This window comes from Galleria mellonella, unplaced genomic scaffold (assembly GCF_026898425.1).
Source record: "Galleria mellonella isolate WM207_F2 unplaced genomic scaffold, CSIRO_AGI_GalMel_v1 utg158, whole genome shotgun sequence".
NCBI lineage: Eukaryota > Metazoa > Arthropoda > Insecta > Lepidoptera > Pyralidae > Galleria > Galleria mellonella.
Window position 1 is genome coordinate 446,456 of NW_026442003.1, and position 25,779 is coordinate 472,234.

The following is a 25,779-nucleotide window of genomic DNA, read 5'->3' on the forward strand; positions in this document are numbered from 1 at the left end:
ATGAACGCTATTTTGGTCTATCCATATACAAAAAAAATCATTCAAATTTGTCCAGTGGTTTAGGTGAAACACACATCCGAATATTTTTAAAATTTTTCAATTTTATAATATTAGTGAGTACTTAGGTTGTTAGAAAACATGATTTAGACCTCTATTCCTTAAAGATAGTTGATCGGTTTCATGAAATATCCTGGATTTCAGTTGTTACATATGTACAGAAAAGAATATTAATAATATCTGGCGTAAAGACAGCTTCGTTTTTACGTCGAATACGCGGGAGTAGCAACAGTATCCTGAAAATGTTTGTTAATTTTTTTTTATACAACTTAGAATGGCAAACAAGCTGACGGCCCACTTGATGGAAAGTGGTAACCGTCGCCTATAGACATAAGCAGTACCGTGGACATAACAGAGTATACTGTTTCGCCCATGATACCCCCCATGCGTTGCCATTCCTGAGGACTCAGGTGTTATTCCTCTGTAGTCCTCTCGTGAGAATGCTCGCCGAGAGGACTGGATTATTATTAGTGATTAAGCATTAACATAGTTTTTAAGTACACTTACTAACAAAAATGGATCCAAGTTATATAAAAATAAATAAATAAAGAAATAACTTGTATAATATCGATTCGGTCTTACCAAATTTAGGAAGAGGGTATGATGTGTTTAATTCGTATGCGAAGTGTTGAATCGTCTTCTGAACCCAATCCAAAAGGGGCCTGTAAAATTATAAATAGTATTTTTATATTATAAAAAGAAAATATTTCATCAATAATATTTAAAGAATTAAATTAGAGTGACGGTACTAGTCTTAGACGGTGTAGCACGTCTTGGCGACGTCTGTGACGGACGTTGTCTGTTGAGGACGTCATTTTTTGGTCATTTTAAGGTCGCGACCGAATATAAGTATATGTCACTCTTTACACTTCTCGTCTTTTCATTCATTCCGCGTATTGTCCTTGCTATAATACACTCATACACACATATCATATTAAATTTATTTTTCCTTTGCATGTATATAACATACCTTGTGTTGTCCTCCTTTCCAGAGAACTCAACTGAACGATTTATCTACATTACTGAAAAATGTCATAATATAAATTACACGGAGTCTTCTCTAACCCTGACATTGGCAGAAAATCACCGTTGCTTCTACGGTGGAAGCCATATTTAAAAAAAAAAGAAGAAGAAGGTCGCGACCGTAAAATGACAACAGTGAATGTCAGAATCGCCGTGTTGGATTCGATTTATAGTTTTTACGAAAGATTTACTCGTTCATCACTGTATATATGTTTACGACTGAAGTCGCTGCCCTTTTAAGGAGCGGCAGACACAATAACTAGCCCAGCAAATGTTGTTTAGAAGTGCATTGCCATCTGTCTCCCATATTTTATTATCGGAATTAAAGCGATAGCTTTATAAATATATTTATAGAAATATTTTACTATACACATTTGTATGTATGTGCTATTCTTTTCTATCCTCTATCAAACAGACAGAAGAAGAAGCAGCGAAGCGCGCTGCAGAACTATACGACAGTGGTGCACCAGCGGAACGAGCGCTGCTTCTAGACGACGCTTTCGTCCTGAGCCGAGCTGGTAGACTGCCGGCAAGTAGGGCTGTAGCAGCCGCCAGTAAGTTCACCGTCATTATCATTGTCATATATCATACCACTTACCATCAGGTGGGCCGTATGCTTGTTTGCCATCTCAGTGGCATAAAAAAAATTGAAGTCTTTTTTTGAAGGACACCATCTTTAATTTTTATATACAGAATATAGTGTACATTGGTTAAGCCTAGATGCCATATATTAGTGAAAGATCAGGGGGCCTACCAAGAAATGAAATTCCGAAGTTTCGGACTCGAAATTCGTGTTTTCTTTCATACATAAATCGGCCCAGTAATTTTTTTAAACCAAACTTTTTTTTTAAGGTGGCAAACAAGCATACGGCCCACCTGATGGTAAGTGCTTAACATTTCGTTCGTCATAAATCCTACCATAAAAGTCCAAAGTTTTTAAACGTCGAGTATTATGTAATTTTAACATCCAATTTGTGTTTCGTTCGGCTCTGAAATTTCGGGAAACATTTCATGGTAGGCCCCTCTGTATTTGATGACGAATTTCGGATTGCAATAAGTCCTCTCACCCAGACTCGTCCAGGATCACTTGCTGATCGCTGTACAAGCTGATCTCGGGCGGTGGCAGTGCGTAGTCATCGTCTGGTTCCGTGGTCACCGCGGCCGTCGTGTCCGGCATAGTGGTCGTGTCGGTGTCGTTGTAGGCGAGCTCAGCGGGAGGAGGGGGTGCGGCGCGGCGCTGCAGCCGGCAAACGGCCACTGACATCATGTGCGGCGCCATCGGTGGAGACTGGACGAATTCGTCTTGCAGCTGCAATTATTGATTTACGGTTTCAGAGATGTTTCCTCCCACGAACACTCAGGTTATGGAATGAGCTCCCTGACGAGGTTTCCCCAAGAGACGACAGCGTGGAATTCTTCAAAAGGGGGGTAAAGAGGTTTCTTCAGGGTCTTCAGGTAATACCCCTGGTATTGCAGGCGTTCATAGGTTACGGTTTGACCAGAGGGAGATTTTGTACAAAAGTCGGTTGCTTGGGTACCTCTGTCCCATTCGTGTTTCAACCATAAAGCAGTTGTGTTTGCATGGCTGTGTTTCAGTTTGAAGGATGGGATATGGCGTGAATTTACAGGGTACAGAGGAATAACACTTGAGTCCTCAGGAATGGCAACGCATGAGAGGTATCATGGGCGAAACAGTATACTCTGTTATGTATTTTGTGCGAACACAACTGCTTCACGGTAGAAACACGAATGGGACAGAGGTGCCCAAGCAATCGGCTTTTGAATTTGACTTTATATAATGATGTTACCAATCTATGTCCCAAATAAAAGCCAGCCTCCTCCGTCGCCATGATTGGCATATTCGTCAAGGACACGTGGAATCTGGAAAAAAATGGAATAATTAACCCGTAAAATATATTTACTAGCGGCCCGTCCCGGCTTCGCATGGATAGACATTTTTACAACATTTTAAAAAGTGGTTATTGTGACATAACGATAATAGTTGGACATATAGTATCGCGAAGTTTTTTGTAGTTATTGATATTTCCTTCAATATTGTAGAACATACTTTTGTTCTATCACCAATAGTTTCCGCAGCGCACGCGACGAAAGATATTTTATAGCATTTTTTTACACCTTGAGTTACGTTACTAAAGTTTTAGTAAGGATCCCTAATCTTTTCTAGCAATAAATACAGCCTATGTTACTCAGGGTGAATGTAGCTTTCTAATGGTGAAAGATTATTTGAAATCGGCAAAGTAGTTTTTCAGTCTATTCGTTACAAACATACACACAAAAATACAAATCTTTCCTCTTTATAATATTAGTGTAGATTAATTTAAACAAACAGCACTACATTACGCAGTAAAAATAATTGACAAATAATAACCTAATAAAAAGATTTTTAAGTTAGATTAGACGCACCTGTCTCTGACAATGGTGAGTTTGAAGGTAGCCCTGAGATGCGGCTCGTCCAAGCACGGGAACGCTGAGCGAGCGTGCGTCAGCCAGAACCGAGAAACAGCACAGCGGCTTGAAAAAAAAAAAAAAAATAAAGGCCGAACATTTTACCCCCATAAAAAGGGAGATGTATTTTACCAGAGGGAGACTTTGTACAAAAGTTGATTGCTTGGGTACCTCTGTCCCATTCGTGTTTCACCCGTGAAGCAGTTGTGTTTGCATGGCTGTGTTTCGGTTTGAAGGGTGGGATATGGCGTGAATTTACACGGTACAGAGGAATAACACCTGAGTCCTCAGGAATGGCAACGCATGGGGGGTATCATGGGCGAAACAATGTACTCTTATGTCCATGGTACTGCTCATGTCTGTAGGCGACGGTTACCACTTACCATCAGGTGGGCCGTCAGCTTGTTTGCCATTCTAAGTTGTATAAAAAAAAAGATGTTAAATACAATATATATTAAAGATAAGACGAGAACCTCGTGAAAGCCGAAACCGAGAAAAAGAGAAAATATCTCGACCTGGCTCACGAGGTGACCGAAATGTGGGGGGTGACGTCCACCGAAATCATTCCAATCGTTATGTCGGTGAACGGTCTTATCCCAACCAGTCTGGAACAACATCTCAGACGGTTGGGATTCCGAGGCGGCTCACTCCCGAGAAAGATGCAGAAAGCGGTGCTCTTAGTTACTGCCCGCATTGTACGCCGGTTTCTCTCGCTGGGGCCCTGAACCGCGGCCGACTGTGCTTCTGCCGGGGGTTAGTTTGCTTTTTTTTGTTATTGTTTAAGAAATAATAGTAATAATAAATGTTTTTATTTTCAGGTATATAATATATCCATCATAGTTTACATACATTGCGATTATAATTTAAATATAATTAATTACAAATTCTACATTATATTATACGTACAATTTTTTTTTTATTAGTGTAAATGGTATGGTATGCTATTTCCCAAAGAGGGTTGACGCTAGGCAAGCGGCCGGTCGTAAAACTATAAGCCAAATCTTTTTGTAATATGGATAAAAAGCATATTACGCCGACCCCAAATAATAATTGGGATAAGGGTAGGAAAATGAATGATGATGGTATGGTAACCCCGCCTGCGCTAACGGGATACGCTGGCGGAGCACCAGTGAAGGGTAATAGATGAGAATGAAAACAGGCCAGTTAGCACATCATGATGAATTCATCAGGAATTAACCATGATAGTTTCCAGGGAGGACTGCGAGGAGGTCGACCTGGTTGGGCATATTGCTAGCAATGGGATTCTCAGTCTCCATTACTAACAATCCCTTTCCCCCCAATATATAGGATATTGGAACATTATCAATATTTTTATTATTAGCTTGTTTAGTACTCTAAATTGCATAAAAGTAAACTTACTGCTTATGGCTGCCCGTCAAAAAGAACCCTCTCTGTTTGTCGTTCCTCACCAATTTGGTGATGAATCGGAGGCTCAGCGTGTAATTGTATTTGCGACGAAGTTTTTCCTGGAAGTAACAGTAAGTTATAACAGTAAGCATATAAGCTGAATAAATATTGCTCCTAGAAATAATAAAGTAAAAGTCATGGAAGCATAAAACTATAATCCTCAGGAAGGGCTTATATATGGGGTATCGTAGATATTAGTTTCATAATTCTCTCCATAGAGGGGGTAAAGGGTTTGTTAGTAATGGAGTTTGACAGTCCCATTGCTAGCAATATGCCCTATCAGGTCGATTTCCACGTGGTTCCCCCTGGAAACCATCGTGAACAATTCTTTTTGAATTCGTCACGATGGGTTAACTGACCTGCTTCATCCTCACCTATCATCCTTCACTGTTGCCCCGCCAGTGTATACCGATAGCGCGGGTGGGGTTACCATTCCATTATCATCCATTAAAAAAATTCTTTCCATAAATCGCTGAATAACCTGAAGGTTTTACATACGGACAACCATGTAGGGCCATGTTTTGGTTCCATCTATAATCACATTCATAATTTCTTTTAATTTTTAGCTAAAATAGGTTTTTGACGTTTGACAGTTATGAATAGCTAGAACAGTTAGAGCTAGAAACTAGGTTTTTTTAATAATTTAAATGAATTTCTTCGGACCACACATTCCACAATGCATGGAGCCAAGTTCAAGTAACTTGGTTATATCAGTCACTTTAAAAATACGTTATTATTTGGTCAATTCGTGTTTCTACCGGGAAGCAGTTGTGTTTGCATGGCTGAGTTTCGGTTTTAAGGGTGGGATATAGCAGTGGATTTACAGGGTACAGAGGAATAACACCTGAGTCCTCAGGAATGGCAACGCATTGGGGGTATCATGGGCGAAACAATATACTCTGTTATGTCCATGACACTGTAATGTATATAGGCGACAGTTACCACTTTCCATCAGGTGGGTCGTCAGCTTGTTTGCCATTCTAAATTGCATAAAAAAGTAAGCAGGACAAAGTTGGGAAAAAGCCGAATTAAATTTTTTGTTGTTTCTGATGATTTTTTAACAAGCTTGAATATACATATACTCCAAAATCATTACCTTTCTCTTTTCGACAATAGAATAAAGTCTCGTTAGCTTTGGAGAACATGTGAAGCCATCATCCGGCTACGTCTAAAATCTTCGTTTACCACGAAGGCAGACACCAGAGAGCGCCACTTTTCCATAGTATCACTTACCTTGAACTCGATGTAGGTCTGATCAGCCGGCGGATAGTCCAGAGTCTTCACCACCTTGGGTCCCAAGGAGCCTCCACTCTTGAACAGAGCGCGTTCAGTCACATTCATGTCTCTTACATTGAGCACCACGAAGGTGGTGTCGCGGTCTACTTTGAAGTCTATGGACACTTCCCCTGGAGAAATAAAAATAAAACAATCAATTTTTTTATTAATATTTGTACATTGTAAAAACCTAACCCATCCTAACCTATACCACGTGGAGGGAAAGAGATTGTTAGTAATGGAGACTAAGAATCCCATTGCTAGCAATATACCCAACCAGGTCGACCTCCTCGCGGTTCCCCCTGGAAACTATCATGGTTAATTCCTGATGAATTCATCATGATGAGCTAATTGGCCTGTTTTCCTTCTCATCTATCACCCTTCACTGGTATCCCGTTAGCGCAGGTGGGGTTACTATTCCATTTTCTACCAATAAAAATAGGGTTTTCAGCCCCCATTTTTCCTCTTAGTCTTCCCTTGAAGTTAACGAAACAGGTTAACGTCATTCCGACTTACCTCTTAACTCGCCAGTAGTGAGGTTTGGATGTAACCACAAACTGTAGTGTTTCGGTATAACGAAAGTGGGTAAGCGGGCGCCGCGCCACGGGAACACAGCGCCGTTGCTTGCGATACGTTCCCTGTAATCAAATAAATCATTAAGCTTCCGCTGGTGGAAAACACCGTTAACAAATCAAATCCGAATGGGAATAACAGGCTTGTTGTCACATTAGATTCAAAATCATCATTATCATCACCATATCAGCCTTTAACTGTCCACTGCTGCCCCCCTTGGGGGGCTTTACCAGTAGTTGCCTCTATTGGCAGGCGGGTTAGCAATCGCAGTTAGGCTTTGGTGATATTTAAAGAGGGACACTGCTGGCCATCCCTTGACTAGTTTCTTTTAATCACCTCCTACGACACCCACGGGAAAGGAAGGAGTGGCCTATTCTATGTCGGAACCACATGGTGGATATAAAACTTGGAATACACATGGGTTTAGATGGTATTCTACAGGATTCGCTTTACATTTCACCAGAGGGAGACTTTGTTCAAAGTCGTTTGCTTGGGTACCTCTGTCCCATTCGTGTTTCTACCGCGAAGCAGTTGTGTTTGCATGGCTGTGTTTCGGTTTGAAGGGTGGGATATGGTGTGAATTTACTGGGTACAGAAGCATAACACCAAAGTCCTCGGGAATGGCAACGCATGGGGGGTATCATGGGCGAAACAGTTTACTCTGTTATGTCCATGGTACTGCTCATGTCTATAGGCGACGGTTACCGCTTTCAAACAAGCTGACGGCCCACCTGATGTGAACCTTACCTTACCACCTTATTTATTTATTTACTAGCGGCCCGTTCTGGCTTCGCACGGGAGGACATTTTTACATTTTAAAAAGTGGCCATTAAGGCTGCACACGCGACTGAAGCTTAAAAATGGGGTAACTTCTCCCGTTTTCCCAACATTTCCCTTCACTGCTCTGCTCCTATTGATCGTAGCGTGATGTAAAGTATAGTATAACCTGCCCAGGAGTATGAAGAATAATTGTACCAAGTTTCGTTAAAATCCGTCGAATAGTTTTTGTTTCTATAACGAACATACAGACAGAGAGACAGACAAAAATTTTACTGATTACATTTTTGGCATCAGTATCGATCACTAATCACCGCCTGATAGTTATTTTGGAAATATATTTCATGTACAGAATTGACCTCTCTACAGATTTATCTCGATAAGTATAGATAACGTGAACTAAATCGCTGGTATCTAAAATTGTAGCTTTAAATAAGTAATTGTGGCTTTTCATTTCGGTGCCTAGTTTAGCATCTTTATTTGTGTATACAGGTTTTAATTTAACAAGTTACAATGGCGCCCAACATGGTACACACGTGGGATATAGTTGGCGCCCAACGTGGGTCCCAAGACAAGCTTATTCACGCGTCCACATCATTATATAAATGTAAAATGTATGTAAAATAAACTTAAATGATTTACATAACATTTAAAATTCATTATCTTCATATCAGCCTTTAACTCTCCACAGTTGAACATAAGTCTCCCCTTTGACGAGTTTTGCCAGTAATTGCCATGCTGTTTGGCAGTCGTACGTCTAGCTATGTAAAGTTATTTTAATGTTACATTGTTGTATATAGATAAATATATGTGCATGTATATACATATATACATACACACACACGCACACACGCGCACACGCGCACACATGCACACATGCACACACACACACTCAGCTTAACTCACTTATTGGCAGCGGCAGCGTTGGCATCCGAGTCAGATGGCGGTTTTCTAGGTACAAGTGGACTGTCTTCCGCACACGGGCAGTCTAGAACAAAATAAGAAATGTAATAGTACTTCATTAATTATGTAATATACTTTATTATATATATATATATATATATATATATATATATATATATATATATATATATATATATATATAATGTACAATTATAATTTTTAAGTGTATTAATAAAAAAGTAATGCAGCGTAAAACAATGTAATAATAAGCGTATAACACTGTAATAAAATAAAAAAAAAAGGGCAGTGGCGAACATGGCGGAGAACACCCGAGCAATAAGGCAAAGACTGCAATGCTGCGAACATACCGCCATTCGTGTCTTATCCAACTGGTTGATAAAGGATGCAACAGTTGCTGTAGATAGATAGATACTGTTTCCTCCATAAGATTACAATAGTAAACTTATTATAGATACAAACAATTACAAGAAATGATCACAGTGAGGAAACAATGGGCGACCTTATCGCTAAGAGCGATCTCTTGCAGGCAACTTTTGGATACATATGTATTAATTATTTTGTATAATAATAATAATAAAGCCTTTAATTTCTTGCATTATTACAGTATTATCTTCTTTCTACTAGGTATGTTTTTTTAATAAATGATAATGGAATAGTAACCCCGTCCGCGCTATCGGTATACACCGGCGCGGCACCAGTGAAGGATGATAAGTGAGGACGAAGATTTATAATATTATTTAAATAAATAGTTACCAGGTTGTGGCGTGGCGTACACTACTAGTAGTGCAGTGGCGAACATGGCGGAGAAGACGAGGGCGGCGAGGCAGAGGGCGCGTCGCTGCGAGCACACCGCCACTGGTGCTTCGCGTAGCTCTCGCGCCTCGCGGGCCTTGTCTGTGTCTAGTAAAAAAAAATATAGAATAGATAAAAATAATAGTTTTAAAATAAAAGTAACACAAATTTTGGAGGGAAAATATTGTTAGTTGAATTTATATATAATATAAATTACTACGCTGTGTGGTCACCCCTTCCTTTCTTTCCCTTCCATTGCCTGTGGGTGTCGTAAGAGGTGACTAAGACAACTTAATGGTGGAAGGATGGACAGCAGCTCTCTCAGAACATCACTAAAAGCACAACTGCGGTCGCCAACCGACCTGCCAAGTGTGGCAACTATTAGCAAAACTCCCATAATGGGGAAGACTTCAGCATCTTATGTTCAACAGTTAACAGCTGATATTTGTATATACACTGGTTTTCATGGCGCCCAACGTGGAACCCACGTGGGACATTAGTGTTGCCCAACGTGGGTCCCACGTGACTCCTTGCCAATCCGTCTACCAAGCGTGGCACCTCATATTCAACTAATCAACAGTTAAAAGCTGAAAAGATGATGATTCTAAGATGTCTTAAAATATGATAAGTTGGTTTGACCATTTGCAGAGGACGCATGAAAGAAGAATTACAGTGGAGCTTTATCGAGCACGAATAAGTGGAGATGTTAGTCGAGGTTGCCTAGATAGACATTATGTTGACCAAATAGGCGACATGCTGAAGAAGGGCCAAATTAAAAGTACCTGTAACTGGCGAGCTTGTACGAATAGATTGAAGAATGTGGAGGAAGCGAAAGAGGTCTGTTTGAATCGAAGTATTTGGCGTTCTATTGTTTTAGCTTGGGGTAAGCAATGGAGACAGGCATAACGTATGTAAATTAAGTAACTACGCTAGTATATGCATAAAGTTATTAAATGACTTGGGTAGCAGAAATAACATTATCTTGAGATGGATCCCTGGTCACTCAAATATTCATGGAAACGAAACAGCCGACCAATTAGCAAAGGAAAGGGCAAAGAATGCCCAAAAAGACCAGAACATTATCGTGGCATACCTGAAAACTCAAACATCTCAAACTTGAAAGCTTAGAAACAGCAAATAATAGCTAGTTCCTGTTGTCAAAACTAAACCACTCAAAATCTTGATTAATGGGTTTTTAGAAAACTACTCTAAAAAATTAATTTTTTCGAGTGTAATATACATATGTGAAGTATATAAGGGCCCTCGCTGGACACTAAACAAGCATATGACCCAATTAGGCTTATGCCCAAAAAGTGTTTGCAGATTTTGTCACAGTGAGGAAAAAACGGCGCAACACTGAATGTGTGGCTGTAGCCCACTCATACGTAAACGATATATCTCTTTTGGAAAACAAATTATATCCTGAGGAGATAAACAACGTTGCTACAAAGAACATGTTAAAATTCCTATCATTGATAGGTATTAGCAGCGAACTCACCAGAGGGAGACTTTGTACAAAAGTCGATTGCTTAGGTAGGTACCTCTGTCCCATTCGTGTTTCAACCGTGAAGCAGTTGTGTTTGCATGGCTGTGTTTCGGTTTGAAGGGTCGGATATGGCGTGAATTTACTGTGTACAGAGGAATAGCACCTGAGTCCTCAGGAATGGCAACACATTGGGGGTATCATGGGCGAAACAGTATACTCTGTTATGTCCATGGTACTGCTCATGTCTATAGGCGACGATTACCACTTTCCATCAGGTGGGCCGTCAGCTTGTTTGCCATTCTAAGTTGTATAAAAAAAAAAAAACTTAAAAAAGAGGCGAGCACAAAAGATCGTGGAAAGGTCGCAGTGTCACAGGTTTTTTTGCCTGAAAAAGCCCGTATTTCAATAATGAATAATGATAACTATACTAAGCAAATTACGTAGGCATCTACCTATATCATTTTATTTGGGCAACTCCGGACCGGGCCGGGGATATTGTTAAGGTAACTCTGTTATTAAATTGTCTGAGGGTCAGTATACTAATCAAACCCAGACCCTGCAGACCCTTTGCGATATTAGAATGAATATTTTATTGCATCCAATACCCGACTGTCGTATTTAGGACTGTCGACATAATATTTATAGACGTAAAAACGTTTATTACTTATTTATCATCATATATGTCGTTAACTGCCCACTGCTGGGGGGAAAGAGATTGTTAGCTATGGAGTTTAACAGCCCTATTGCTAACAATGTTATTAATCAGACAGACCTCCACGTGGTTCCCCCTGGAAACCATCGTGGTTACTTCTCGTGGAATTCTTCACAATGGCCTAACTGACCTGCTTACATCCTCACCTATCATCCTTCACTGGTGTTCCACCAGCGTATACTGTTAGCGCAGGCGGGGTTACCATTCCATTATTACCTATTAAAAAAAAACTGTCCTTTGCTGGACATAAGCCTTCCCCGTAGATTGCCATAAAGAACGGTCCTGAGCCATATGCATCCACTGACTCCTTGCAATACATTTGAGGTCGTCACTCCATCTAGTAGGGGGTCGTTCTACTACTGCGTTCAAGAACCTTTTTTGTATATTTGTTTGTAAGAAATAAACTCAAAAACTACTCTATGAAAACTTTTTTATCTACACAAAGTTATGTTATCAGCAAGTAATATAAGCTATAATATATTATTAAAAAAAATTTGATCTGTACGAAGATTACATTAATACCAAAAGTATCAAAAATTTGCCTATTAAAGCAAATATAAAATATTAAATTACCTTTCTTTCTATCTACCCGTGCGGAATCGGGGCGGATAATTAGTTTTATATATTTAAGAGACTTCAAAATGTGAGGCTACCATTTTACCGCTAATTGTTTGTATTTTTTGTAATAAATAAATAGTATAGTTTATATTGCAAAAAGAATCATGGAAATCGGTTTAGAATTGTTGATGTGATTACGTAACGTAGTCTTTTAGAATTTTATATCATTTTTACCATATAATTTCGCCCTTATACTGAGTAATTTTTTTTTTATACAACTGAGAATGGCAAACAAGCTGACGGCCCACCTGATGGAAAGTGGTAACCGTCGCCTTTAGACATGAGCAGTACCATGGACATAACAGAGCATACTGTTTCGCCCATGATACCCCCCATGCGTTGCCATTCCTGAGGACTCGGGTGTTATTCATTATTATTAATAAATGTACATTATGGCAACCCTATTCACCCATACATGGATAAAATAGTTGACCTGTTTTCGACGAAGCATTTGTATGGAGACACGCTATCTTTTTTCATTTAAAATATAGCCGAATTGGGAACCTTTTTTCAATAGTTACTTGCAACCAAAGATTTCTGAACAAAATAGATGGAATGCATAATTCAAATAGTGTGTTGCTCATTGTATTTATGACATTACCAATGCGTAAGAGAGGGATATATATATAAAAACGCACATGCCTCGTGACTAGTCCGTAGTAAATTTTATAACCCTACCAAGTTCAGATACAACCTGCTCGCATACTTTCTACATAAACTGTGTCGAATATATAATCTAGTAATGTGAAATTTGTCATTGACAAATAATTGACATATCAAACATTTTCTATAAACTGGACTGCTATGAATTGAAAAAAAAACTGATGGTGTATCTTTCGTCCTCTTTTTACTAATTATATTTGCATAAGAAGAAAGGAGGCAACCGTATGATTTACAGTTTTTATTTTATCATTCCTTCTATGTGATTCCTTGTTCTTAGCTTGTAACCTCTAATTCTTGACTATCAGTGTTGCCAGGCATATAAATGGGTACAAGTATACTGTGATGTAGGTCAACAGAAGTGGCTCGTTCAGCCTGAGTGGACACTTCTGTCTGGGCTAACTACTAGTGCCACTTATTTTGCGTTCTTAACCTAGAAATATAACTAATATCTCAGTAGGAGAGGCGGGAGAGGGGGAAGGAATTGTTAGCAATGGAGTTTGACAGCCCCATTGCTAGCAATATGCCCTATTAGGTCGACCTCCACGTGCAAAAAAAGCACGACCAATTATTGTTGAATTCGTCACGATAGGCTAACTGGCCTGCTTCATCCTCACCTATCATCTTTCTATGGTGCCCCGCCGGTGTATACCGATAGCACGGGTGGGTTTACCATTACCATTATCACCTATAAAAAAATCTCAGTTGAGAGAAATATAGGTAATTATTTAAACGCATGTGTATTTACTTATAAACAATTTACTGAACTAGTTGTTATTTTGCGGAAGTCCATATCACTGGTTATGTGTTTAGAACTATATTGTTTAATTCCGCTACCGTTAGTATGTATGTGTCTGCCAACACTCGAAGATCGACCGCCACTATTACTACCAGAAATTCCATAACCTTCCATATTAGTCATCAATCTCCGACTGCCATTTTGTTCACGCACGTTTTGCAGCATGTGTTTCATTTTTAGACAATTTATTAAATTGCTGCTCGGAGCCTAGTGTTAACCGTTCGGCAGCTAAATTGCGAATGACAAATTTTTGACCGTGTTACCGTATTTATTTGCAATGAGTCGCTGCGACAATTCAATTCATTAGTGGTATATAGACATAGAATGGGCCACCCCTTCCTTTCCCATGGGTGTCGTAAGAAGGCACTATAGAAGGGCGAAGGATGGGCAGCAGTGTCGCTCTTAAAACATTTCTAAAAGCCTAACAGCAGTTACCAAGCGTGGCAACTACTGGCAACACTCCCCTTATGGGGAAGACTTAAGTCCAGCAGTGGACAGTTAACGGCTGAAATAGATAGACTCTTTATTGTTTCCTCCATAAGATTACAATAGTAAACTTATTGTAGATACAAACAATTACAAGAAATTATCACAGTGAGACAACAATGGGCGGCCTTATCGCTAAAATAATAATAAAAAATATGTTATAATTTCTGTTATATATTTACTTTAATCCCCTTATATATATATATATATATATATTATATATATATATATATATATATATATATATATATATATATATATATATATATATATATATATATATATATATATATATATATATATATATATAATTATACTTACCAGCCAGAAATGCAACATCGTCTAAATCTTGGTCCACCATGTTACGCCAGGCAGCTGCTGAGGACAAAAAAATATTACTTGTCAATAAGTAGAAAAAAAATATCCCGCCTGCGCTAACGGGATACGCTGGCGGAGCACCAGTGAAGGGTGATAGATGAGAATGAAAACAGGCCAGCTAGCCCATCATGATGAATTCACCAGGAATTACCCATGATAGTTTCCAGGGGGAACCGCGAGGAGGTCAACCTGGTTGGGTATATTGCTAGCAATGGGATTCTTAGTCTCCATTACTAACAATCTCTTTTTCCCCCTATGTTCACTATTATAATCATTATTGGGGTAGTCAGACCTAATTTCAAAGGACTTCAAAAAGGCACTTGATTCGTTTTTTTTTATATTTATTACCTCATAACACCGTCAGTTTTTTTTTAATGAATGACAATGAAATGGTGGCCCCTGCCCGTGCTAACGGTGCACACCGGCGGGGCACCAGTGAGAGATGATAAGTGAAGATGAAAATACAGTTAGCCCATCGTGATAAATACACCTAAAATTCAACAAGATGGGTTCTAGGGAGGACCACGTGGAGGTCGACCTGGTTGGGTGTATTGCTAGCAATTGAACCCTTAGTCTTCATTATTAACAATCCCTCCCCCCCCCCCCAACACCGTCAGTTGTAAACCGATTTGAAAAATTCATTTTTTTTATCTGAATGGATATACTCACAGATTGATTTATTTGTTAAAATACATTACAGGGGGAAGGGATTGTTAGTAATGGGGAGGTTTGCTATCAATATACCTTATCAGGCCGACCTCCACGCAGTTACTCATGGAAACCATCATGACTAATTTATTGTTGAATTCATAACGATGGACTAACTGACCTGCTTCATCCTCACCTATCATCCCTCACTGGTGCCCCGCCTGTGTATACCGATAGCGCAGGCGGGGTTACCATTACATTATTATATATATAAAAAAAAATACGTTAAAAATTAGTTATGTATTCTAACAAATTGTTAATTAAATTAAAATTTACTTTGCCAAGGTCATGAATTTTGAATAAATGAATAAGTATACTTTATTTGCATTATACAATATAGGAAATAAGCAAGACAATTAATAAATGTAACGATACAGTTGTATAAGTACGGTAAGGCGGTCTTATTGCTGAGAGCAATCTTTACAAGACAACCTTAAGGTAATGGACTAATTGTGTGTGGCGTGAATTTACTGGGTACAGAGGAATAACAACTGAGTCCTCAGGAATGGCAACGCATGGGGGGTATCATGGGCGAAACAGTATACTCTGTTATGTCCATGGTACCGCTCATGTCTATAGGCGACGGTTACCAGTTTCCATCAGGTGGGCAGTCAACTTGTTTGCCTATCTAAGTTGTATAAAAAAAATTGTTGTACAAGTAGGTATGATAGCTTTTGTCTAAAGATGAGAGAGAGTAAAGAGGTTTCTTCAGGGTCGGCAACGCGCGCGTAATACCTCTGGTATTGCAGGCGTTCATAGGCTACGGTAACCGCTTACTGTCAGGTGGGCCGTATGCTAGTTTGCCACCTCAGTGGTATAAAGAAAATATCACGGCACTCACCCTTGGCAGATCCGTTTCTATCGGCCTTGTATTTGCCGATTGGCTCCATCTGAATACCGTCCATCTCACGCCGTCCACGGCATGCCGCTGTTTGTCTATGGAAAAACAAAAATATACCTTAAGATCTATTTCATGTTACCGCTTTAGATGATACAGATAAACTCCATAGAAATACTTCGAGAAAAACGGGTCAACTTTTTCATACAATTTTGCGTGATAAATAGTTACGAGTGATTCCTTTATAACTTCTATATTTATTTTGTGATCAAGAAGTGTGATCGATCTTCCGGAGGTTGAAAAAAGCAACTAAGCCATACAGTTGAGGAGACGGTCCAGCTTATCGAGAAGATCTTCATTAAGATCTGGGTAACACACATCAGCATAATCAATAATCGGAATAATTAGGGCGTGAACAAAATTATGGCATCATAGGGCCTTACTTTTTTGAGGACGGCAGAGGGCGTGCTGTTACTGTTACTTCGCAGCGATATGTGGCCTTGATCGAGGAGTTTTTCACACAAAAATTGCAAAACTTTCCAGGCTTTAATGCCCAAACATGGTTTCAATATGGACTGATATAATTAGGCAATAAATACCCATATAATTAGGGCGTGAACAAGATTAATTTTTGTAGCGATAGACAAAAACTTTTTAAATCGGTATAAGGAGCGTAAAGTAACAACAATGGAGCGACTCACCTCAGCAACTTGATGTGACCAGCCGAGTGATGAGTCTATGTAAAGGCCAAGATCTTTAACGCAGCCACATAAAGGCTGATATGAGCCAAAAAGTGTCCAGACAATAGCCACATTACATTGGATATATGTAAGATGGTTTTTTACTACTGTCGTGGCAAACAAGCATACGGTCCGTCCGATGGTAAACGTATTTTCTGCATAACTAATAGAAATTGTACTAAAAAAATCGATAATATTTATTTATACTAACAAAACAGAAGCCCGGCAAGCCCCTTACCAGAGGAAGACTTTGTACAAAAGTCGTTTGCTTGGGCACCTCTGTACTATTCTTGTTTCTACCGTGAAGCAGTTGTGTTTGCATGGCTGTGTTTCGGTCTGAAGGGTGGGATATGGCAGTGAATTTACAGGATACAGAGGAATAACACCTGAGTCCTCAGGAATGGTAACGCATGTGGGATATCGTGGGCGAAACAGTATACTCTGTTATGTCCATGGCACTGCTCATGTCTATAGGCGACGGTTACCACTTTCCATCAGGTGGGCCGTCAGCTTGTTTGCTATTTTAAGTTATATAAAAAAGCCATGTGATGCCGGGATGGAATGGGCCACGCCTTCCTTTTCCGGTGTCGTAAAACATGACTAAGGGAACTTAATGTTCGAGAGACGTGCAGCAGCGTTCCTAAAAGCCTAACTGCAGTCGCCAACCCGTCTACCAAGCGTGGCAACTACTTGCAAAACTCCTCCTCGTGCAACAGACCTAGGTTCAACAGCGGACATTTAACGGGTGATTGAAAGTGATTGAAAAAATATATCAACATGGATATATCGAGAAATAACAGAGTGCTTTTTTTAACCTTCCCAATGACAATATGAAACAAGCTACAATGGGGGAAAAGGGATTATTAGATTACTAGTGACCCGCCCCGGCTTCGCATGGGTGCAATGCTGATACTAAATATACCTACTACAGAATACAATTTCGAATATAATTTTTTTTAATTTACTGTAACGTACTTATAAGTACGATAAATTTATCAGTGTTTCTCTATAATATTATGCATGTATTATACATATAAACCTTCCTCTTGAATCACTCTATGTATTAAAAAAAACCGCATTAAAATCCGTTGTGCAGTTTTAAAGATTTAAGCATACATAGGGATAGACAGCGACAGCGACTTTGTTTTATACTATGTAGTGATGATGAAATTGATTTTGGGGTCTGACATCGCCCTTGCTAGCAATATATCCTGTTAGGTTGACAATCACGCGGTTCTCACTGGAAACTGTCATGGTTAATTCGTGAATTTGTCACAATGGGTAGACTTGCTGTCATCCTTACCTCTCATCTCTAATTGGTTTCCTGCCAGCGTATATTGAGCGGGAATGGGATTGCCGGCCAATCGTCACCCATTTAAAAAAAACAAGCTTCAATGGAAAATAATATTAAATTATTTTATCCATTATTCAATTTTTCTGATCCTTATCCTAAATTTACAAAAATACACTTTTCCAAATTTTGTTTTTTGACGGATGCACTCTGTTCCGTATATGAACAGAAAAACAATTGGATCTTTACGTTTGTGAAGGGTTCGTTGGATAGAACAGTAAAATAGAAAATACTGAATAAAGATACATTTTTCCCTAGTACAATAATAGTGATGTTTTAAAAATGACGTGCTCTAATAAACAAAATATTAATTGACAAAAAAAGAAAATAAATAAGATCTATTTTTAAAAGTAACATAAATAAAACCTCAACGCTGTTAATAAAAATAATGTATCAGTTTTGGTTGATTGTTTATTTATTTATTTATTATTTGACAAAAACACAAAGTTACAAATACAAAATACAATGGGGCCGCACACTAGGCGAACCTATATCGTTGGCACCCGACAAAGATTAACAAATCACAATGTTATAATAAAAAGTACACAGTGGGGGGGGGGGGGGGGTTATTTATTTAAAAAGAAATAAAAAATTGAAATATTGGTAAAAGTAAAAAAATCAACAATATAAATACACAAGCAATTATAAGATACTGACAATATATGCCCTTAAGAGAAACGAAGTTGAATAAATGAATGTGGAAATGTTCAGGAGTATGTGTGAATGTGTGTAGTGTAATCCTTGTTTATTGTATTTAAATCGTTTTGAATCTTGTAGTAATATGACTGGAATTTATTGCACAGAAGAATATAAAAAAAACCTTTGAAAGGCGAAACCGGTCAGAAATTTATTATTACAATTCATGGAAAAATACTATTATTAGAATTAGAATTTTGTAATATTGATATTTATATTAAAGGGTTTATTTATGGTTTTTAAGAGTACAGTTTCAAAAGCAATGTGTTTAATATTTTCGCGCGTAAAATAAGAAAGCTTATGAAAAAAGGGCTGCAAAGGAAACAAAGTCATTCAGCTATCCCATTATAAGGATAAAAGAGTATTGAAGTTCAAGGAACAAAGCAGGATAACATCGTGATCTAGCGCTCTGTAACACCCTATCCTGCTGCCCTAAAGAGGGTGCGGCGTAAAGGAAGCCATTCATTTTCTGGATAGACAGATGCACAGAAAAAAGGGCGGGAAATACTAACGGCTTTTTAATAGCACTTATAATTATTTTTCATTTTCAACTAATGAATAATATAGACAAGTAAAAAGTAATACTAACTTTTCTAATCATGTATCATAAACAATTTATTATACTTTTACTAGGGCCCAAAAAAAAAAAAGGGAAAGCAAAGGAAAGCACAGTCATACAGCCTATTCTATAAAAGTTGAATGCATTAGTACGAAAATAATCACAGCATTAAGGGTAAAGGTATTCTATTGTGGAATGCATAATAGCATGCCTTTCACGTCATCTTAATTGTTGCAGGGAAAATATAATCGCGGAAGTTATTCATTCATCGCTTTATATGGAAAACTGACAAATGCTTTATTGGAATTGAAATTGAAAATATACGATTGCCAAAGAAAGGTAGTTGATGTTTTTTTAAGCATTCATTGCATTAAGAAGAGAAATTCGACAGCTACATAAAGCAATCATATTTTAATAGTCTATTAGATATATCTATATACATAAATAATAAGATTTTTTTTTAATAGATATACAGACAAAAGCGTGACTGTCAAACAGCCATATTGATATTCATGCCTTTATCTGTGTAATTTTAAAAAACTTATTACCTACCTATTTTAGATTGTGTATAAAATGTTATCATTATTTTTTATAATTCAAATTTTTATATAAGGATTCAAATGCCTGTGTCAGAATAAATGGAGTCTATACAGACTGGTTTGGCATTGAACGCGGTGTTAGACAGGGCTGTGTAGCGTCTCCTTGGCTGTTCAACCTATTTATGGACAGTTGCTTGACCGATTTGAAAGGATCTAATTGTGGATTCAGGATGAATGAGTCTCTGTTTAAGACTCTTTTATACGCCGACGACCAAGTACTTTTTGCATCGTCGGAGTATGAATTACAACAAATGGTGACTATAATGAATGAAGCGTATGCAAGAAAAGGTATGAAAATAAATGCGAAGAAGACGAAGGTAATGGTTTTTGAGAGGAATGAAAGTTTAACGGCATGCCAGATTATGATAGGAGATGAAAAAGTAGAGCAAGTGAGTGAGTTTCTATATTTAGGTTCTTTGTTTACGAGGGATGGGAAGTGTGACAGAGATATTGAGAGGAGAGTAAAAGCGGGAAACAGTGCTAACGGTGCACTGCTCTCGATTATGTCAAGTAAAAATGTATCGAGCAAAGCTCGCCTTGCTATAATTCAAGGAGTACTGACACCAACACTCATGTATGGAAGCGAATCGTGGGTATGGCAGAAGAAGCATGAAAGTAAGATAAATGCTGTACAGATGAGAGCTTTGAGAAGTATGTGTGGTATTACTTTAAAAGATAGAGTAAGAAACAGTGTGGTTAGAGAGAAGTGTGGACTGAAAGACGATGTAGTGACAAAAATTGAAAAAGGAATGTTGCGTTGGTTTGGTCATTTGGAGAGGATGGATGAAAGAAGAATTACGAAAGAGATTTATCGAGCAAGAATGAATGGAGATGTCGGTAGGGGCCGCCCTAGACGGACGTATGTCGACCAAATAGGCGACGTGCTGAAGAAGGGCCAAATTAAAAGTACCCGTAACCGACGAGCGTGTATGACAAGATTGATGAATGTGGAAGAAGCGAAAGAGGTTTGTTTGAATCGAAGCATTTGGCGTTCCATTGTTTCTGCCTACCCTAATGGGAGACAGGCGTGACAGATATGTATGTATGTATGTATTTTTTATAAATATGTTAATTAATTTAATTTAACAAAAGTACCTATATTATATATCAACAATTTACACTTTTTTTTATACTCGTAGCTTACGTTTGGATTTTCCAATTTTTGTCACAATTTAGTGGTTATGACAAGAATTATCTTTATTACCACTGGTAGGTAGGTACCTAGTTTGTCACATATCGTATTCTAAGAGCTTATACCCGAATCGCGTCTATCGCGTTCCCATTTATTTCCAATTTTCCAATAGCCTTCCGGAAATTTCCATTTAATACGTAATCTCCGTTCAAACTGTCTGACTGGCCCAGGAAATCTTGTCATGGAATGAAAATAAATTAAATAAATAAATAATGACAAATGTAGACATAAAGGCATAAATATAGAGGTGGCTATTGCGGAACTTTAAAATTAAGTCGACTTTTACATAAAACTTATAAGTAAATATCTAAGTATTCGACATTCATACCAGCCGTCCACTGTCCACTGCTGAACATAAAACTTAAGCTTATGCCAGTAGTTGCCACGCTTGGCAGGCGATTTAGCAACCAAAGTTAGACTTAAAAGTCGATTGCTTGTGCACCTCTGTCCCATTCGTGTTTCAACCGTGAAGCAGTTGTGTTTGCATAGCTGTGTTTCGGTTTGAAGGGTAAGATATGGCGTGAATTTACTGGGTACAGAGGAATAACACTTGAATCCTCAGGAATGGCAACGCATGGGGGGTATCATGGGCGAAACAGTATACTCTGTTATGTCCACGGTACTGCTTATGTCTATAGGCGGCGGTTACCACTTTCCATCAGGTGGGCCGTCAGCTTGTTTGCCATTCTAAGTTGTATAAAAAAAAAACTTTGGTGATGTTTTAAGAGGAACGCTACTACCTATTCCTAGACTATTAAATTCCCTTAGGGAAAGAGAAATGATTAATGAAGAATTTAATAAAACTAAACAAGTTTTGTTTTAAATAAAAAAATTCTGTAAATCTGAAATTAATAAGAAATCTTATTATTCAGTCAATTTTTTTTTATTAGCACTATTATTAGGCATCAGCAAATTGGTATACGCTATGGTAGATTCAATTATTCGTTTGTTTATATTATTATTGAATTTTATCAAAACAAACTATATGTCTCTTGTCCATTATTGCAATAAAATACTTAATATAAATGTATATATTAAATTTTTTTTTTTACAAAAAAAGCCAACGACTGCACGAAAATGTTAGTACTCAAAACGCTGTTAAAAAAATGTAGAATGGCGCTTTGTAATTATTATTACCTTTATGTTGGCAATCAAAGAACTACAAACAAATAGGTACAAAAGTACAGATAAAAAATATTCATAGAGATCTTTTAACACTACCATGTCTCTTAAGCAAGGCTAAAATCAATATATTTTAATTAAATATGCAATAAAATTTACTGTAAAATTATTTATTTTTGATATAGGAAAAGGTCAGAGCTTTATTTCTGTAATAAAAAAAGATATCGAATAAAAACATCTATTACTATTTAAAAAAATATAATTTTAAATTTAGAATGTCTAGCCATAATAATGCAACAATTTTCTACGCAAAAGCACTCACCGGACAAATGAATGTCCTTCTTGATATGAGTTTCACAAACTGTAAACGGATTTTTTTTTATTACAACGAACTCAACTATTTTTTTAATAGCTTTTTATACGAAATACGTTTTACTTTTAACACTTATCCGAACGTATTTTCATAAGATTTTCGGTGCAATTTTCACGAACACCACGCGCGTACTGAGGCAATGTGGCAAAATCGATTTTACGCGGGAAAGAGAACTTCCTTAATGCTAGAAAGGGATAACAACATCAATAGGTGTGAGCTAGAAAGAGAAAAATATATGAGGCGGCAATAGCAAGGGGAGACGTGGGTGTGTTGAACCCTAGAAAATGGGGTAGGTACGAGAGTTACCAATGTATTTCGATAGATATCCTTATTATAAATGTGAAAGCAAGTTTCTTAGTTTGTAACCTTTTGGTATCTTAATTTAGTTCACATATTGTTATTAAGGTTGAAGATCATAAGCTATTTTTTGCCCTGATCATGCAGACGATGTCGCGGACAAAAATACTACAAATTCGTGTTACATTTGATAAAAAAGTTGAACAGAATGAAACTAGAGTAACGACATTGTTAGCAATATACCTTACCAGCTTGATCTCCACGCGGAGCCCCTGCAAACCATCAAGACGAATTCCTAGGGAATTCATCAGGAATTCGTCCGAAACCCAAGTGACTTGACTTCGTTCTCACCTATCATATCTCACTGGTGTCCCGTCAATGTATACCAATAGCACAGGCTGGATGAACATTCCATTTTCAATCCTTTTAAAAAACAAATATGGTACACGAACACAATTGAAGGTTTAAAAAAAGAACTCGATCAAAACTCGAATGTTTTTTTTTTCCTTTTTGTAGAACCCGTAGTGATATTTCTCTTGTGTTTTCACTACCTACTCCTAGCAGAAGCGCCGTAACTAGAGCACTGGGGAACCGGTAGGCTTTCGCAATGTTTGTTTTTGACCGACTATAGAAAAGACAGGTTAAGTTTTTGCGAAATTTTCGTAAGATACTTACTGCTTAGGATAAAATCAAAATTTTAATTAGCGTCCTTAGAATAATTAGGAGTATTCTCACCAGCGCTGCATTTAGGGTCTGTGGGCCTACATCTGTGGTGAAGACCTCATTTTATGTATAAAATAGATTATTACATTTCTAAATTTAACTTTAGAACTATTAATTATTATATCATGGGGTATCATGGTGTACATTTGTGATTGAGGCCTCTTTGTGTCGGAGGCCCCTAAGCCATAGCCTAGATAGCCTATATTTAAATAGGTCGCTGTCTTTTTTTTATGCCACTTAGAATGGCAAACAAGCTGACGGCCCACCTAATGAAAAGTGGTAATGTTCGCCTATAGACATAAGCAGTATCATGGATATAACAGAGTATACTGTTTCACCCATGACACCCCCCATGCGTTGCCATTCCTGAGGACTCAGGGTTATTCCTCTGTACCCTGTAAATTCACTGCCATATCCCACCCTTCAAACCGAAACACAGCCATGCAAACACAACTGCTTCACAGTAGAAACATGAATGGGACAGAGTTGCCGAAGCAAACAACTTTTGTACAAAATATCCCTCTGGTTTCTACCAGTCACAATAAATATTTTACCTAAAGGAACATGGATCGTTATCACGATATGGGTAACATAGCTCATCTTTATTTCGCTTTTGGAGTCTTCTTTTTTTTTATAGGTGATAATGGAATGGTAACCCCACCCGCGCTATCGATATACACCGGCGGGGCACCAGTGAAGAATGATAGGTGAGAATGAAGCAGGTGAGTTAGCCTATCGTGACGAATTCAACGAGAATTGTTCACGATGGTTTCCAGGGGGAACCACGTGGAGGTTGACCCTACAGGGCATATTGCTAGCAATGGGGCTGTCAAACACCATGGCTATCAATCCCTTTCCCCCCTCGCTTTTGGGGACAGCCTATAATCCGCAGCACATCGACCCATATACTGTGTTCACCCGCCTTACTCTATCACTTTGTAGATCTTGTTCGCTAGCCATAAAATGTCCCGCGGTTTATGATACCCACTTACATAATATAAATGGAGCATCTAGTAGTTAAAACAGGTCAACATTTAGTCAAGTAACTGTCAAATTAAACGACTCTTTTTTTTTAAACAGTGTTCCATAAAATAAAGAATTAGCGCCATTTTTCAGTGTTGCAAGTTTTGGAAAAAAATATCCTCATAATGGACTCTAATTTTACCAAACGTGATGATTTTTGTCTAATGCATGTTTTTAAGTGTTTAAGTTTGTAGGTTAAACCCAACAGCGAATGAAAGACATGCTATGATACCCACTTACATTACATAGATGGGTTATCCACTGGCAAAAGCAGGTCAATATTTAGTCAGGTAACTGTCAAATTAACCGACACTTTTTTTTAAAACAGTGTTCCATAAAATAAAGAATTGGCGCCATTTTTCAGTGTTGCAAGTATTTGAAAAAATATCCTCATAATGGACTCTAAAGTTACCACGTTTGGCATCCGTAGTTAGGCTTTGGTGATGATTCAAATGGCTTTGGTAGTGTTTTAAGAGGGACGCTGCTGCCCATCCCTTGACCATTCAGTTCTCTTAATCGCCTCTTACAACACCCACGGGAAATGGAGGGGTGGTCTATTCTATACTGGGACCACATGTCGTTGCTATAATAATGAAATGGCGACCCCATCTGCACGGGGGGAAAGGGATTGTTAGTAATGCGGACTATCAGTTCCAATTGCTAGCGATATACCCTGTCAGGTCGACCACTACGTGGTTTCTCCTAGACACAATGGTGCTGAATCCCTGGTGTATTCATCACGATGGATATTCATCACTAACTGACCTGCCTTTTCATCCCTCGCTGGTGCCCTGCCAGTGTATACCATTAGCGCGGGCGGGGTTACCATTCTATTATCATCCATAGAAAAACCATAAACGTAGTAATTGAAAGTTTATTCGTATGTCACCTCTTATAATAATAAAAAAATATTTACCAGGAACATAATTACATTATGTTGCAATTTCTTTTTTTTTATGTTAAATATGTGTTGCCATATTCAACACCTTGTAAATCATTGTAGGTAGTATTTTTTATACTACTTAGAATGTCAAACAAGCTGACGGCCCACCTGATGGAAAGTGGTAACCGTCGCCTATAGACATGAGCAGTACCGTGGACATA

The 25,779-nt window shown here is 38.2% G+C and overlaps 1 protein-coding gene across 2 annotated transcripts in view; it reads right to left on the minus strand.

The window, feature by feature from the left end:
* Positions 1–22,758, minus strand: part of LOC113519533 (uncharacterized) — a 41,733-nt gene extending 18,975 nt beyond the window's left edge. Inside the window, exons 1-12 of one of the 2 annotated variants that reach the window (XM_052892469.1) lie at positions 22,582–22,758; positions 16,004–16,098; positions 14,398–14,451; positions 9,277–9,423; positions 8,506–8,587; positions 6,766–6,887; positions 6,208–6,380; positions 4,927–5,033; positions 3,505–3,612; positions 2,889–2,961; positions 2,148–2,389; positions 640–719 (exon numbers count right to left, since the gene is read on the minus strand). In XM_052892469.1, coding sequence (XP_052748429.1) covers positions 640–719; positions 2,148–2,389; positions 2,889–2,961; positions 3,505–3,612; positions 4,927–5,033; positions 6,208–6,380; positions 6,766–6,887; positions 8,506–8,587; positions 9,277–9,423; positions 14,398–14,451; positions 16,004–16,067 — 1,252 coding nt within the window. In that variant the 5' untranslated portion in view covers positions 16,068–16,098; positions 22,582–22,758. Of the gene's footprint in view, positions 1–639; positions 720–2,147; positions 2,390–2,888; positions 2,962–3,504; positions 3,613–4,926; positions 5,034–6,207; positions 6,381–6,765; positions 6,888–8,505; positions 8,588–9,276; positions 9,424–14,397; positions 14,455–16,003; positions 16,099–22,581 lie in introns of both variants that reach the window. The other variant, XM_052892468.1, reaches the window with a different exon arrangement.
* Positions 22,759–25,779: the final 3,021 nt, after the last annotated feature.